At 44.7% G+C, this 17,453-nt stretch overlaps 1 protein-coding gene across 12 annotated transcripts in view; it reads left to right on the plus strand.

Moving 5' to 3' along the window:
- The window catches only part of TNIK (TRAF2 and NCK interacting kinase), a 398,627-nt gene that overhangs the window by 66,469 nt on the left and 314,705 nt on the right, over nucleotides 1-17,453 (plus strand). For all 12 annotated transcript variants that reach the window (XM_073578856.1, XM_073578860.1, XM_073578854.1 and 9 more), the window contains exon 2: nucleotides 11,339-11,404. In XM_073578856.1, the coding sequence (XP_073434957.1) occupies nucleotides 11,339-11,404 (66 nt within the window). The remainder of the gene's footprint in view (nucleotides 1-11,338; nucleotides 11,405-17,453) is intronic.

The following is a 17,453-nucleotide window of genomic DNA, read 5'->3' on the forward strand; positions in this document are numbered from 1 at the left end:
TATCATGCTTACACTGCATACTGTCATGGGAAACTTGGCTCACTATTGCAAAAATTGCCATTTACAAGCAAAAAATATATGAAGGATATGTCTAACCTGAAGGTATTAATGGATGTATGATTGGCCTTTAAAGGGGTTGTCCGGTCAAAATCGAGAAGTCTACAGACTTATGACTTCCGCCAGCAAACGCACGGTGCGCTTCAAGGATTTGCTGGTTTCTGAGCCCGGAATAGCGCAGATGTATGCGTTACGCATACTCCCGTTGAGAACCCTACTAGTGGGCTCGGCCTCGCGCCATACAGTACATATAAGTGTATGTAGCGAGGTTGCGCCCACCAGTCAGGCTCTGGCCGGGACTATGCACTAGCGTTTTCACCTTCCTGACCAGGCCAAATTGTATAATTCTAACCAGAATTTATGTGGTCACTTTATGAGGTAATATCTCAGTTTTTCTGAGAGAGTTTTATCTTGACACATTGTACTTGGTAGTGATAAATTTAGGCTGATAGTTTTTGCCTTTATTTGTGAAAATATCAGAATTTTGGCAAAAACTTTGAACGTTTTGCAATTTTCAAACTTTTAATTTGTAGGCCCTTAAACCAGAGAGTTACGTCACACAAAATAGTTAATATAATTCACCTCATGTCTAGTTTACAACTGCATATTTTTTTTTCTTGCGACGTTAGAAAGGTTAAAAGTTGATCAGCAATTTCTCAGTTTTCCAACAAAATTTACAAAACCAATTTTTTTTAGTGACCACATCACATTTGAAGTGACTTTGAGAGGCCTAAATGACAGAATATATCCAAAGTGACACCATTTTAAATGCAAACCACATTCAGTAAGTTTATTAACCCTTCAAGGTGCTTCACAGAAATTAAAGAAATGTAGAAGAGAAAAACACTTATTTATTTTTTTACCTTTTCCCGCAAAAATGTTGGTTTCCGCCTAAATTTTTCATTTTCACAAGGGTAACAGGAGAAACGGATCGTACAATTTGTTGTGCAATTTCTCTTGAGTGCACAGATACCCCATATGTGGGGGAAAACTACTGTTTTGGTGCACGGCAGGGCTTGGAAGGAAAAGAGTGCCAACTGACTTCTGGATCTCAATTTTATATGAAATAAATTGTAGACACCATGTCACATTTGAAGAAAACTTAAAGGGAATCTGTCCCATACTTTTGGCGGGCTATTTAAATGAGGTTGGTCCGGTCCGATGGGCGGTGTTTTCGATCCTTGGCCGCCGTCCGCAGTTTTTTCATGAATAGGAGTAGGTGTCTGCCATCTTTCGCGCATGCGCTAAGCATTCTTGGCATGCGCAGTATGCTTTGCCCAACTGCGGGCAAAGCCGAAAAGCCTGACTGCGCATGCGTCAGTTAACTAAGCCCTGGAAGTATTTTGCTGTGTTCCGGGGCCTAGTTAACCGGGTCATGTGCAGTAAGGCTTTTCGCCTTTGCCCGCAGCTGGGCAAAGCATACTGCGCGTGCGCGAGCTAAGAATGCTTAGCGCACGCGCGAAAGATGGCGGACACCTACTCCTATTCATGAAAAAAAGCTCAATGTGGGTGTGTGTATGTGTATGTATGTATGTATATATGTATGTGTGTATGTCCGGGATTAGCATCCGCACCGTCGCAGCTACAGCCACAATATTTGGCACAGTCACACGTCTGGACTCCGAGAGTATCCTAGGCTATGTTGTGAGGCGAAATTTTAACCCCGCGCGTTCCAATTCACCAAACAATTATGCCCCATCTACATAATGGGGAAAAAGTGTGTGTGTATCAAGCCCCTCCCCTCATGATGTCATAATGCTTGCTATGGCGACGCTGATGTCATCATAGGTTGCAAGCCCCGCTGCTCTTTATGATTTCATAATGCTTGACTATGGGATGGAGGATGTGTGATGGGTATATGAGCACTGGACTATGGATTGGAGGATGTATGATGGGTATATGGGCACTGGACTTTGGGATGGAGTATATGTATGACGAGTATATGGGCACGGGACTATGGGATGGCGGATATGTATGATGGGTATATGGGCATGGAACTATGAGATGAAGGATATGTGATTGGTATATGGGTACTCGACTATGGGATGGCGAATTTTTTTGATGGGTATATGGGCATGGGACTATGGGATGGAGGATGTGTGATGGGTATATGGGCATGGGACTATGGGATGGAGGATGTGTGATGGGTATATGGGTACGGGCCTATGGGACGGAGGATAATTATAACTTGCTATAACTAACCACAGTTAGTTACTATGCCCGGGCAGCACCGGGCTCTTCAGCTAGTGTGTATGTGTGTGTGTGTATATATATATATATATATATATATATATATATATATATATATATATATATATATATATATATATATATATATATATATATATTAAAAAAAAAAAAAAAGTTAAACTGTAGAGACATGCAAAACACAAGCCGCGGAGACACCATCACATGTTTCTCAACGCAAGCAATGACTAGCCAGGGGAAAGACCTGGCTAGTTATTGCTTGCGTTGAGGAACATGTGATGGTGTCTCCGCGGCTTGTGTTTTGCATGTTTTTACATATTTCCCATAAGGGATGGGGGCATTGCTCTAGAATCACTGCGTTGAGAAACATGTGATGGTATCTCCGCAGTGTTGGATGTTGATCTCCATGAGTTCATTCAGCCTCATTTTTCACAAACTGCAGAGACAAACATTCTGGTGGTTCATTATAAAGTATTTGTGTGCTCTATATACTTTGTATTAGTGATGGAAAAGCAGTAAAGGACCCTCCTGACACTTTTTCCTTAATTACCGTATTTTTCCGACCATAAGACGCACTTTTTTCCCCCAAAATTTTGGTGGAAAGTGGGGGGTGCGTCTTATGGTCGCAATACACGGTACTAACCTTCTGGCTGGTGCGCTGGTGGCAGCGGGCGGCGCTCTGCGGTGCGGTGGTGGCAGCGGGCTGTGCTCCGGTGCAGGGGCGGCGGCTCCGCCGGCATTTCTTCGCGGCCCGGAGGCCCCCGCACATCCCTTGCTGGCCACCGCCATGTTGCGGTGGCCTCCGGGAGCATGGACGCCGGGAAGATGGCCGCCGGTCCGGGGACGGCGCATGCGCGGCTTAAAATCTCGGGGGACGAGATCTTGTTGCCGAGATTTTAATCTCGTCCCCCGAGGTCTCGGGACGAGATCTTAAGCCGCGCATGCGCCGTCCCCGGACCGGCGGCCATCTTCCCGGTGTCCATGCTCCCGGAGGCCACCGCAACATGGCGGCGGCCAGCAAGGGATGTGCGGAGGCCTCCGGGCTGCGAAGAAATGCCGGCGGAGCAGAGCCCACCTGCCCCAGCACAGCTGCCCCAGCACAGCTGCCCCTACCCCCAGCTGCACCTACCCCAGCACAGCTGCCCCCAGCTGCCCCTACCCCAGCACAGCTGCCCCAGCACAACCAACCTGCCCCAGCACAGAGCCGCCACCGCACGAGCCTGGACCACTGAGTGACCCCTGTGACTACTCCACCTGTGCCGGATCCCTTCCCAGGTAAGCTGAATTCGGACTGTAAGACGGACCCCAATTTGACACATTATTTTTTTTTCCCCTATTTTCCTTCTGAAAATTGGGGTGCGTCTTATGGTCCGGTGCGTCTTATAGTCCGAAAAATACGGTATATGGTTTTGATTTTGCATCGATTGGTGAATCCATGGAATGGAACTTGACATCTTAACTGGATTTTGATGATGTCCTATATGTTTATTTTGCTCAATCATATATACGGTAACCATTAACACAAACATGTGTTTCTCAATCTCTGCTCTGAATCAACTCATGTGTGTCTCCACTCCATTCAATGTCAGCAAGCAGTTAATCCTGAATGCTACATGTGTTTTCAAGTATGCAAGCTTATATCTGGTATATAGCTATTTCAACTTACTCTGCTTGTCCCCTTATGTTGTGAGGTCATGAAACTTTTCAAAGTGCTTTATGACCCATGTAGTGCTGGACATTTGATTATCTGACAACAACATTTACTGGGTCCTGCTTTCTCAATTTGGTTTGATTGATTAACGAGAAGAGAGAGCGCAAAAAAAAAAAAAAGGAGATCTAAGCCTTAGCCTCCTATATATTCAGACATAGCTTGGGGAGGGCATTTATGCACATTTATTCGAAGTATGAGGCAGTTATAACATGGCAGTTAGACAGGGCAGGAGACGGGTAAGACATTTACTGTATATACATGTACTCCCTATACATTTGTATTACAACAAATATATACCATATGCATTTGTGTAATTAATTTATATCCTGGCCGCTGCATTCACACACATCCACCGCCCTGGAATTAACTCTCTACACTCCATCCATATCGGCCCCTCACTCCTTTCCTCTCCTATGTATAGCACTCACGCTCTTTTCATATTTCTAAATTGCACAGATCCATCCAGTCCCACCATTCAACATCAGAGACGCTCTCACAAATCACTTTACCATCTGCTCACTCTTTCTATCCTCCTTCTCCTAGTTGCAGGAGACATTGCTCCCAACCCTGGTCCCCCATGTTATAGAAAGTCAAACCCCGCAACTGCTACACTCAGAAACCCCTCTAATCTTATTTATATTCCCTGCATGCCATCTGTCTCTCTTAATTGTGCACTTTGGAATTCTCGCTCAGTGTGTAACAAACTCCTTCATTCATGACTTCTTCCTTTCTAATTCTCTTAACCTTCTGGCTGTTACTGAAACCTGGATCCAGCAGTCAGACACTACTGCTGCTGCTGCTCTTTCATATGGTGGACTACACTTCTCTCATATCCCCAAGATCAGACAATATGAGCAGGTGGAGGCGTTGGTATGCTCCGATCACCAAAATGTCCCTTTCAGGTTATGCCTCATGTACCCTCACTTGTCTTCCCTTCTTTTGAGGTCCATGCCGTCAGACTTTACACCCCCTTCTCCATGCGAGTGACGGTGGTATATCGTCCTTCCGACCCCTCCCATCAGTTCCTGGATCATTTTGCCACTTGGCTTCCACATTTCTGTCCTGTGACATCCCTACTCTCATCATGGGCGATTTCAACGTCCCCATTGCTCTTCCCCTCTCCCCATCTGCTACTCACCTTTTATCTCTAACCTCCTCATTTGGCCTTACGCAGCTTACTAATTCTACAATGTGTGAAGACGGAAACTCCCTCGACTTGGTCTTCTCTCGGCTTTGTGCAGTGGATGATTTTGCAAACTCCCCTCTCCCACTCTCTGACCACAACCTTCTTTCATTCTCTATCAAAAACTGCCAGGCCACTCGGGTCACCCCCACTGTCCATACTTATAGAAACATACAGGCCATTAACACCCAGAAACTTATGAAGAACTTGCAGTCTTCATTGGCCCCTATCTCCTCCCTCTCATGTTGTGATTCTGCATTGAAGCATTACAATGAAACACTTCAAAGTGCCCTGGATGAATTTGCACCTCCTATACATAGAACACCACAACACAGACGGCGACAACCCTGGCGCACCCTGCAAACACGCTTCCTGCAGCGGTGCTCCAGGTGCGCCGAACGTCTGTGGAGAAAATCCAATCTACACGAAGATTTCATCCATTATAAGTTTATGCTTCGAACATACAACACTGCCCTTCACCTCTCAAAACAAACCTATTTCAACACCCTCATTACCTCACTGTCCAATAACTAAATGTCTCTTTGACACTTTTCATTCTCTACTCAACCCAAGAGTACAGGCCCCAACCACGGAGCTACGATCTGGCCAATTACGTCAAAGAAAAAATTGACCAGATCCGACAGGAAATTATCTCCCAATCACCTCATACCATGCACTGTCCTGCCTCCCCCACTGCATCTAGCTCACTCTCTGATTTTGAACCAGTCACAGAAGAAGAAGTAAGCAGGCTCCTTGCATCTTCTCTCCCAACCACTTGCACTAGTGACCCATTTCCGTCACATCTACTCCAGTCCCTTTCCCCTGCGTTCACCCCTCACCTAACTAAAATATTTAACCTCTCTCTCTCTTCTGGTATCTTTCCCTCCTCATTTAAGCATGCCATCATACATCCACTACTTAAAAAACCATCCCTCGACCAAAACTGGGCCGCTAACGATAGACCTTTCACTAATCTTCCCTTCATCTCTAAATTTCTGGAACGCCTGGTCCACTCCCGTCTTATCCGCTATCTCTTTGATAACTCTCTTCTCGACCCTCTCCAATCCGGTTTCCGCTCTTTACACTCTACTGAAACTGCCCTCACTAAAGTCTCTAATGATCTACTAACAGCTAAATCAAATTGTCATTACTCCATGCTAATTCTCTTGGATCTCTCTGCAGCATTCGACACTGTGGATCATCAGCTCCTCCTCACTATGCTCCGTTCCATTGGCCTCAAGGACACCATTCTCTCCTGGTTCTCCTCCTATCTCTCTGACCGCTCCTTTACTGTATCTTTTGCTGGCTCCTCCTCTCATCTTCCCCTTACTGTTGGGGTTCCTCAAGGATCAGTCCTGGGCCCCCTCCTCTTCTTTCTACACTGCCTCTATTGGTCAAACAATCAGTAGATTTGGTTTCCAGTACCATCTCTATGCTGATGACACCCAATTATATGCTTCTTCTCCTGACACCACGCCTGTCTTTCTAGAAAACACCAGCGATTGTCTAAACGCTGTGTCTAACATCATGTCCTCACTATATCTGAAACTGAACCTGTCAAAGACTGAACTCCTTTTTGTTTCCTCCCGCTACTAATGTACCTATAGCCGACATTGCCATTTCTGTGTGTGGTTCCACTATTACTCCCCAGCAACATGCCCGCTGTCTTGGGGTCATACTTGACTCTGAGGTTTCCTTTGCCCCCCACATCCGATCACTGGCTCACTCTTGTTATCTGCACCTCAAAAACATTCCTAGAATTCGACCTTTTCTTACTTTTGACTACGCAAAAACTCTTACTGTTTCTCTTATTCATTCTCATCTCGACTATTGTAACTCTCTTCTAATCGTTCTCCCTCTTACCAAACTCTCCCCCCCTCCAATCTGTCTTGAATGCTGCAGCCATGCTCATATTCCTCGCCAATCGATACACCGACGCCTCTACCTTGTACAAGTCATTACACTGGCTACCCATCCACTCCAAAATCCAGTACAAACTTATTACCCTCACCCAAAAAGCTCTCCATGGCTCAGCACCACCCTACATCTCCTCCCTTGTTTCAGTATACCACTCTACCCGCGCCCTCCATTCTGCTGATGACCTGAGGTTAGCATCCACAATTATCAGAACCTCCCACTCCCGTCTCCAAGATTATACACGTGCTGCGCCAATTCTTTGGAATGCACTTCCCAGGTCAATACGATTAGTCCCCAATCCCCACAATTTTAAGCGTGCCCTGAAAACGCATTTATTCAGACTGGCCTATCGCCTCAACACATTAACCTAATCTATCCCTGTGTGGCATAGTCAAAAGTTTGACCATAACCAGGTTCCCCGCAACATGTTCCCGCATGCTCTATGCATCTATCAGCCCTCTGTGTCTGTACTGTTACACACTTAACATTATGGCTGGTCCATACAATCAGGGCAATTGTTACCACCCACCTTTTATGTCTACCTTTTTCCTCATAGATTGTACGCTTGCGAGCAGGGCCCTCATTCCTTTTGTTATCTGTTATGATCTATGTGATTATCGTTATGCTGTAATGTCTATTGTCTGTACAAGTTCCCTCTGAAATGTAAAGTGCTGCGGGATATGTCGGCGCTATAGAAATAAAATTTATTATTATTATTAAACTTGGAGTTTGATATTCGCTCTACATTATCTATGGAAAGTGACAGTTTTATCAAAGAAAACATTCTTGGTGTCTGAAAAAAAAAAAAAAGGTTGAATGAGGAACCTTGATAAATAATTTGTGCAATAGAGTGGCCAACACTCGATGATTTTGCCATATGAAGATCAATGACTTCAGCATTAGTAGGCGCTGGGGAAAGGCTCTGGCTGAAATGATCACTGCCTAATGAATTGCTCCTTGTGGGCCACAAGCTGGGGTTGTGTGAAATATCAGATAACTAATGGGATTATTAAAGAATGAAAAATGTATACTGATTCAGAAAATACGGTAAACATGGAAGATGCTATCGCGCCCCCCCATGGAGTCTTTATTTTCCTGGCAGCTTAGAAATAGGTTGGCTTGTTCATTGAAGATATAATAAAAGGAATTCATCGTAGTCCTAAAGGCTCCGTCTCACATAACGAGATCGTTAGCGAGATCGCTGTAACGTCACCGATTTTGTGATGCAACAGCGACCTCGCCAGCGGTCTTGCTACGTGTGACACATAGCGGCGACCGCCCCCCCCCCCCCCGCTGGATATCGCTGATCGTGCTCGAATGTCCCATTTTCTGATCGCTGTGTTTGACGCCGACCTCGTTGGCGACGCAGAACTCAGGGACGCAGGCGGGAATCGTCAGAATAGCTGCTGTGTGACAAGGTATCAACGACCACCGAGGTCATTATACGGATCGCCGTATCGTTGCTGCGTCGTTGAGTAGATCTGCCTATTTGACAGCTTGCTAGCAACCATTTAGCGACGCACCAGCGATCCTTACCTGGTCGTATCGTTGTCGGGATCGCTGGTGTGTCGCTTAGTGTAACGGTACCCTAATAATTAGCCATGATCTACCTAGTTATAGGCAATATAAAAACATATGACTTTATTTAAAATTTTCTGGTGTAGAAATTCTACTTGTAATTTGCACAGTTCACCCAAGGCACGAACATCCCCTGCAAAGAAACCTGTAAAGCAGAGCTTTATTCATGTCATTTATCTCACCCTGTATAAATGTGTAGTTGACAATGCAAGCTTTGGTCTTTTAAAACTATTGATGTATTTAAAAAAAAATTGCCATGCGGAGCAGTTATAGACAGTTATTTCACACATTGCGAGAATTTTTATTGTTTTTTTTTGTCTTTAAATTTTGTAGATTAAGCTATTTAAGCTTAAAAAAAGCATATTCCAAGTGTCTGATCCTCCAAAAAATGTTTAGTTCTGGTCTCCTTTAAGGTTTGTCTAAGACTTTCATATCTGTTATTTCACTCTTGGACTGCATTTGCTTAGTTTTTTTTTTAGGTGATCACTTGAAGTGCAATTTTTCTCTACCAGGGCTCGATAGGAATAATGAAACACTGAATTACCGTATGTACCATATAGTAAATACGATAATCTGAAGAGATTGTGTCACTTGGGGTATGTGCACAAAACGTCTTTTTCAAATTGATTCCGCCCTGGAATCGACATGAAAAATTTTCTTAAAAAAAAGTGAACATATGCAAGGGAAGTAGTTTTGATATTGATATGCTTATGTTCTATCTATTTTCACTAGTTCTAACCACTTCAGGCTTCGAAAGCCATTAATCTGCTAAGAGTAGTGGCCTGTCCATTCTTCTTGCAGCTTCCTCTAGATTTATAGTTGGTATTTAAATAAAAAAAAAAATCATAATTCAGGTTGTTTGTGTTATTTTACAGTTGCTAGTGGCTGTTTTATGTCCTTTTTCCACCTTTGTTCCCTATTTATGCTTTTTTTGGGGTGTATGGCACAAATCTTCAATTATTAGACTGTGCCGGTCTGTTTCTCTTGCTTGTATTCTGATATGTGTATCAGCATATACTGTGGTTCTTGGTAGCACGTCTCCCTGTGGTAAAATCTTCTCATACCCCACGCTTGGCCCCAATAAAATAAAAAATCTTTTACTTTCCTCCCGTGCCGGTACCGTTCCCGCGTTGTCAGTGTTCACGCTCCCAGGGGCTCCCATGCTGTTGTTGTGACACATGACCCTGGAGCCCAATCAACGCTGGCATCACTGTCCCCCACCTCCATGCCCACACCACTGTTTAGCGGTTAGGTAATGACTGCTTAGATTGGAATACTCCTTCATTCAATTCTTAGGGATATCCCAGACATCCAGACTACCTCAGATAAAAATTGGGCCTGTGGTTCTTGGCACACAAGGTTCAGTTCATTTATTCTATACTGCACAAGAAATTTTGAAGAACTAGTTTTAACCCATTCACGAGGCCCAATGAATTTGTTATACGGACAAGCCTATCTTAAGTAGACATCTGGTGGTTCTTTTAAATCTGTCTCTCTGTTTTGTTCGCCTTATTTCTGTACTATCACGAATCCACCACTCACTGTGTCCTATGGACGCTGTAAATGACAGCTCTGCCGCCCTATGGGATCAAGGGCTTGCTGCGCGGTCAGGATTGTGAGTGATCTCTCAACCGCCCAATCTGAGACAGAGATGTGAGTATTGTGAATGACACCTCAACTGTCCTATCTGGCTGGGTCTATGGGATCTCCTCCAGGTGATTACCGGGCTGTTTAGCACTCTGATAATGGTCAGACAAATGCCAATTGTAGGTTTGCTCAAGTGGTGAGTGTGTTTGCTTTGTTCTCTGAGTTGTATTCTGATCTCTGTTGCCCACCTTGGATTTACCTTTGACCATCTGTCTGACCTACTTACCCCTTTGTCATGATCCGCTACCTTCCTGATACTCTGACCTTGGACTGCGACTTTTCTACTCTTTTGTCTTTTTCCCTTTGTATATTAAGAACTATCTTGGTACTGACCCCGGACCTCTTGACTGTCCTGCCTCATGGCAAATCTGTGAGTATTGACTAGCATTGCATGTACATTAAATATGGCTTAAAGAGTACCTGTTGCCTCCAAAAAATGTTGTTCCCCATGCAGGTGTAGGGGGTAATGCTCAAGTATTTGAATTGTGTTTGGCAGGATTACTGGAAGCCCAGCTACAGGTAGAAAATAAAATTATATTCTGCATCCGCTGAATTTATCATTCGGTGCAGTGGACTTTAAAGCCTCATTCAGATGTCATACTTGAAAAAAACAGACCTATGTTTATCAGGTTCTGGTCACTTTATCAGTTTTTGCCACCAGTGATTTTCATGTATGAAAAATTTGCCGACAAAATTATACTTTTTATTTTTCCAATGCATTTATTAAAGTAATAAAATGGTCTTCCACTGTCGTGCAGACCTCAAGTGAACATTAAATATAATGGTTGCAAATTTATTGTAGCTTTTAAGTAGTAGCAAAATATTGGCCTAACTAATGTACTTTGTGTGCCATAATTTAGTTCTATGGGATGACGTGGGGCCCATGATTCGACCACAGAGTTTAGAGCAGTGTGTCTGAGTAAATGTGGCCTGTTACAATGTACAGTACGCCTGGGGTTGTTTAGACACTAAGCTTCTATTCTTAGCGCCTGTGTATTTAAAATGCTTTATTCAACTTCTTTTTCTGTTTTCTTTAGGATCCTGCAGGAATATTTGAACTGGTAGAACTTGTAGGAAATGGAACTTATGGACAAGTTTACAAGGTAAGATACCTCTGCGAACACTTTGAGGATGATCTCTAAAAATATACCTTGAAAGAATGAAGATTGTGGTGTTAAATTTGCATTTTCCTAAAACATTCTGCTAAATTTATTGCAAAAACTGACATTTAGAAATTTCAAACACGAAGTTAATCAAGCCTGAAAATTTAGGAATGAGGAATTCAATAGAGTTAAAGGTAAAGGTTGACATGTAGTTATCTTTACCCCGTTCTTACGGTGTCATCCTTGGAGGCCTGTGACCTGGAACATTCGTTAATCTCTAGAATGATGGGGCTTTGATGCGTTTTAATATGTCACTTAGATCAGATAGCAACTGTTCCGCTTGTGCCTCCCTTCCTCAGCATGCTTGCAGTTTGGCTAAGAACGCATGTGTTCTCATTGTAGAGAGGGGAGTGAGCCGCTGCCAGATATTACGAACCATGGCTTACCTTCTGTGAGCACAAAAGTATCCGGGTTGTGGAAATGACATACCTGGCCGTTCTTTTTTCTAACATCAGGGGAGTGTCCAGACATCTCATACACATTAGACTGTTGACTGGTCACTCTGCAGGTTTGGGCTGGCTTTAATTGGTCATTGGATTTTCCTTCATTTACTTCATCGGCATTCTAATGTTCCTTAAGTCATTTCTTACCTATTCTACGATAGCTGATAAATGTCTAATCAATAAAGGCCCCACTGCTGAGACCCTAAAGGCCCCGTCACACTAAGCGATATCGCTAGCAATATTGCTGTAACGTCACTGGTTTTGTGACGCAGCAGCGATATTGCTAGCGATATTGCTATGTGTGATACTTACCTCCGACCGGCTCCCCCGCTGGTTATCGCTGATCGCGCGAGAACGTCCTGGGCCGTTTCTCGGCGGCGGCTTCCTGCTGGCGCCGACGAGCGACGCGTGGACGCGGGCGGGAGGACGTCAGGATCGCCTCGTCTGACAGGTAAGTAGCGACCCCCGACCGCTGCTATGTCGCTGGTGAGATCTGCTTGTGTGGCAGCTCACTAACGACCACTTAGCGATGCACCAGCGATCCATATTGTTGTCGGGATCGCTGGTGCATCACTAAGTGTGACACTACCTTAAGAATGGGTGTCCTTATCTCCGCTTTCTCCTCACTGCAGTCAATATCGAATGGCGCAGCTTTTCTCCAGTTGGCCACTGCCGCTTCTTTCATGTCTGTGGAGCCGGCGGAAAGAGCAGAGTGTTGTATTCGATTTCTTATTCTCATTTGCACATGGAAACAATGGAATGAAACTGAAAGGGAGAAGATACAGATTAGATATTAGAAAAATCTTTTTGACCGTGAGGGTAACCAATGAGTGGAACAGGCTGCAACGAGAGGTGGTGAGTTCTACTTCAATGGAGTCTTCAAACAGAGGCTGGATGGTTTGTCTGAGATGGTTTAGGCTACTTTCACATTTCCGTTTTGAAGCATCAGGCGCGATGCGGCGAAAAATGGAAAAACCAGATCTGGCGCCTGCTGCCACTGGATCCGGCTTTTTTCCCATAGACTTACATTATCGCCGCATTGCGCCTGATGGCCATGCGGCGTGTCCGGCTTTAGCCGGAAACGGCAAAAAATGCCTGTCCGGCGTCTGCAAAAAAACGTTCCATGCAACGTTTTTTGACAGCGCCGGACCGCTTTTTTGCAGAGCGCATGCACGAAGACTCTCTTTCCCTCTCCCTCTCCTGCACCGTATTCGGCAGAAACAGATGATCCGGCGGGCTGCGGCTCCTACCGGATCAGGTTTGACAACTTTTCGCTGCAGCCCGCCGGATTTAAAATCCGGAAATGTGAAAGTAGCCTTAGTGAATCCTGCTTTGAGCAGGGGGTTGGACCAGATGACCCTGGAGGTCCCTTCCAACTCTAACATTCTCTGATTCTAAAAAACAAAAACAAAACAGTTGTTGGATTTGGTTGCACTTTACTGTCTGCCTCACCACATCTGAGGTAGTTTTTCAGTAAATGAAAATATATGATTTAATTCTGGACCATATAAAGACTGGCTGAGCAATTTATAGATTAAAGTTGTTAACAATAGAGCTGGAAAGACTTGGCTTGTGTTATGTGCAGAACAAAGAACCGTGACATTAGAACCCGCTCTCGCACTTTTATTTAAAGGCTGCACAGATTGCGGTTGGTATACAATAGATTTCCTTGTTCTTTCAGCATGGGTTTCACAGCAGTCCCTCGTGCTCCATGAGTAAAGGGATGCTAATATTCCATTGACACATGTGTCCTGTATTGTTCTTTCCATTGCAACTGGAACATAAATCCTTTTGAAACATTTTTTTTTTTTTTTTTAATGCAAATGACCATTTATTAACTATTCATAGATACAATTCAGTAGGCCCTTCATCTAAAGAGTTCTTTACAAAGAGTCCAAATTGATTAAACAGTTGCCCAAAATTAGAAAGGAACCGAATCCAATAAAGTTTTTATGAAGGTGGAATAGTGCAATTATTATTCTGGCCTTGTTAGTAGCTAGTGCTCGCATAATGGACCCGGATTATCGTAACTAATGGGGAATATGATCATCAGTTTGATAGTTGCTATAGGACTCTTATCCGGTTTTGTTCACCAGTGGAAACAGAATGTATCCTGGAACATGAAAAAGTTGTGATTTTTCATCTTTACAATATTTTGATAACGTGTGATATCTAAATTCCTTCCCTGAAGCTAAAGAGGGAAGAAATCCTTCTCCTTTCTGCTGTAGACAACATGCCGAATATCACATTGACCTTGGGTACATTATCTAATGGCTGACAGCAGAATTCAGATCTGTAGATTTCAGCCTTTCTACATCAACGGTTCGATAACTAGCACAGATAATCGGAACTATCACCGGCAATCAGACAAGTTCCGAAGAGTCACATTTTACCAAAGAAGGAGACTGACTACTGCCTGGGTCATACCACATGCAGCTAATGATTGCCCTGCACAGTTCACTTCGTCACACTGTCTGTCATGGCCAGCAAAATCTTTGGTTTTGTCTTAAGTAGATTGTCGTGATCTGGGCGTGATCCTAAACCCAACCAGCAGCGTGTTTGTTCGTGCACACACAAGTCCTCATTTAGCGTTCTCTATCTGGATACACCTGGCTCTATTACTGACAATGGCTCTCTGTTGTGTACATCATTAGATCATGAATTTGATGATGAACACTCATGTTGTTTTTTTTTTTTTTTTTAATAAATGGACACTGTCTTTTCCTTGTATTCTTCTGATTCTCTCACCGTACTTCCCCGGTGTCTCTGTCAAGGTTCCATAAGATTCATTGATTCATTGCTGGGTCTTCTTGCTGTTTTCCCTTTACCAAATGCAAATTGGGTAGGCTAACCATGTTTTGGATTTCTAGTACAATCTTTTTTCCCGAAGACACCCACGATAGGTATACTCTAAGGACACTTCTGCTGCTCTTTTAAAAAAGAGGAAACTAGATCCCAAATGCCAAAATATAGCCAAGATCAATAACATGGCATTCAATAATAAAATCAATTTTATTTATTCATATGTAAAAAGGTATATAATAATTGATGTTACAAAAAAAAGTACAAGAAAAAGAACAGCAAAACTCCCATTACTCAGAATATTGCTGCATGGTGAAGGACCATATGACTACAAATCATGGAATATAGCACAAAAAGGTATGAATAATTTGTGAGCAGATATATTCTGATTTGCCAAGTATTCAATAGTGGCCGCAAAAGCCAAAACAGGTTACACATAAGGCATCAGGCCCAACTACCGCTCTGGTAAATGCAACCTCTATGTCCTGACCACCACAGTTGGATAACTATTAGACTAGGCAGGAGGGGCAGGAGGACGGAACCCCACTTCACCTGCACAATACGCTGCTAGGATCCAGGTAAAGGCCCCTGTGGCTTTAAGCATGGATTAGTGTCATTAGGTTGGTTTTGTATGGCCGAGTAGATGCAACAGTCCTGATAGATAGCTAGCCCTTAATTGTGGGCTAGTCTTAAGGGCCTGTCACACTAAGCGATGTCACTGGTTTTTGAGACGTTGTAGCGATATTGTTAGCGATATCGCTGTGTGTGATACTTACCTCCGACCGCTCCCCCGCTGGTTATCGCTGATCGCGCGAGAACGTCCTGGACTGTTTCTCGTCGTCAGCTTCCTGCTGGGGCTTCCTGCTGTGACGACGCGTGGACGCGGGCGGGAGGACGTCTTCATCGCCTCGTCTGACAGGTAAGTAGCGACCCCCGACCACTGCTATGTCGCTGGTGAGATTTGCCTGTGTGGCAGCTCACTAGCGACCACTTAGTGATGCACCAGCGATCCTGACCGCGTCATATCGCTGGTCGGGATCGCTGGTACATCGCTAAGTGTGACAGTACCTTAATAGTTATCCAACTGTGGTTGTCAGTACATAGCGGTTGCATTTACCAGAGCGGTAGTTGTCCCTGATGCCTTTTGTGTAACCTGTTTTGGCTTTTGTGGCCACTATTGAATACTTGGCAAATCAGAATATAACTGCTCACAAATTATTCATACCTTTTTGTGCTATATTCCATGATTTGTAGTCATATGGTCCTTCACCATGCAGCAATATTCTGAGTAATGGGAGTTTTGTTGTTCTTCTTTTTCTTGTACTCTTTTTTTTGTAACATCAATTATGAAATACCTTTTTACATATGAATAAATAAATAGTGATTTTATTATTGACTGCTTTGTTGTTGATCTTGGCTATATTTTGGGATCTGGTTTCCTATTATTGGTGATAGGAGCATAGTATATTGTTGTTATATTGGCACATTTGGGATTAATTTTTAAAAAAGAGTGCCTATCATCTGTATCTCTACTTTCATGTCCTCTTTTATAGCTCAGAATTTTTCTCCTTCGTCTCATTGGGGGACACAGGTACTGTGGGTGTATGCTACTGCTGTCTGGAGGCTGACACTAAGTATACAAAAAAAGAGTTGGCTCCTCCGCCGCCGCCGCATACACCCTCGCCCTGATTGCGGGCGGAAACCAGTTTTTTGCTTAGTGTCCTATGGAGGCACACACAGTTTGTATCTCTCCAGGCTATTTTTTTTTCTTTATGTTGCTATGAAGATGAGACAGGGGCGACGGATCCTATTGAAAGGGTCCGATCTCCCCAAACCATCAACGTTGAGTATCGTCTCCGCGTATCCTTTCCCGCACCGAGGCACATATCTGGGACTTTTCCCCAGACTTCTATTTTTTCTTTTTTATTTTATGAAGATAAGACAGGGGCAACGCATCCTATTGAAAGGATCCGATTTCCCCAAACTATCAACGGGCGAGCACGTGCAAGTGTCCCTCCACGTATCCTTTCCCGCGACATGGGACATTATGCCAGACTTAGCCCTGTCCACCCCTAGGTATTGAAACCATGGGCTTGCACAGGGGCACAAGACTAGTCTGTGCGGCCCCTGCTGCTCCACCAACGCAAGACGGGGGTGCTGCATGGCGGCGGACGGTCCCTCTCCTTGCCCCTGCAAGGCGGACGGAGCTAGAGTGCCTGCACCCTCCAAATGAATTACCCCATTTGCTCTACCTAGTGGCTGGAGTTGCAGGTATGGATGGCTGGGGAGGGCCCTGGGCAGCGTTTTGGGAGAGGCTCCAGGTCAGCGGTGCGGCCAAAAGCTGACCGGTTATGGGACTAAGACTGCAATCCGGCAGTTTCCATTCCCCTCCCCCCCCCCCCTTTTTTCCTCTCCTTCTCGCCTCCTTTCCTCCCTCCCTACTACCTGCATGTGGCTCATCAGGGCCGCGGATGTGGAAGACCGCCAGCGCGTGGGTGAGGAGAGCGGTTCATGGAGGTGCCGGCGGGATCGCCAGGATAGCGGGGCCGCCAGTGCACGAGCGGGCGGGCGGTGAGTAATTTAGCCCGCGGCTTCGGCCTAGGCCGCGGGTGGAAGTTCCGCCCCCCCGGCGTGACGTCATAGCCGACTCTGCCCCCCGTGGCTAGGGTGGGCGCCAGACAAAATGAGGCCCCGGCTTCAGTATAGGGTAGGCCGCGACCAGGAGAGCACCTCGCCGCCTACCC

This window comes from Dendrobates tinctorius, unplaced genomic scaffold, assembly GCF_039654945.1.
Source record: "Dendrobates tinctorius isolate UK_male_01 unplaced genomic scaffold, ASM3965494v1 ptg000060l, whole genome shotgun sequence".
In the NCBI taxonomy this organism is placed as follows: Eukaryota; Metazoa; Chordata; class Amphibia; order Anura; family Dendrobatidae; genus Dendrobates; species Dendrobates tinctorius.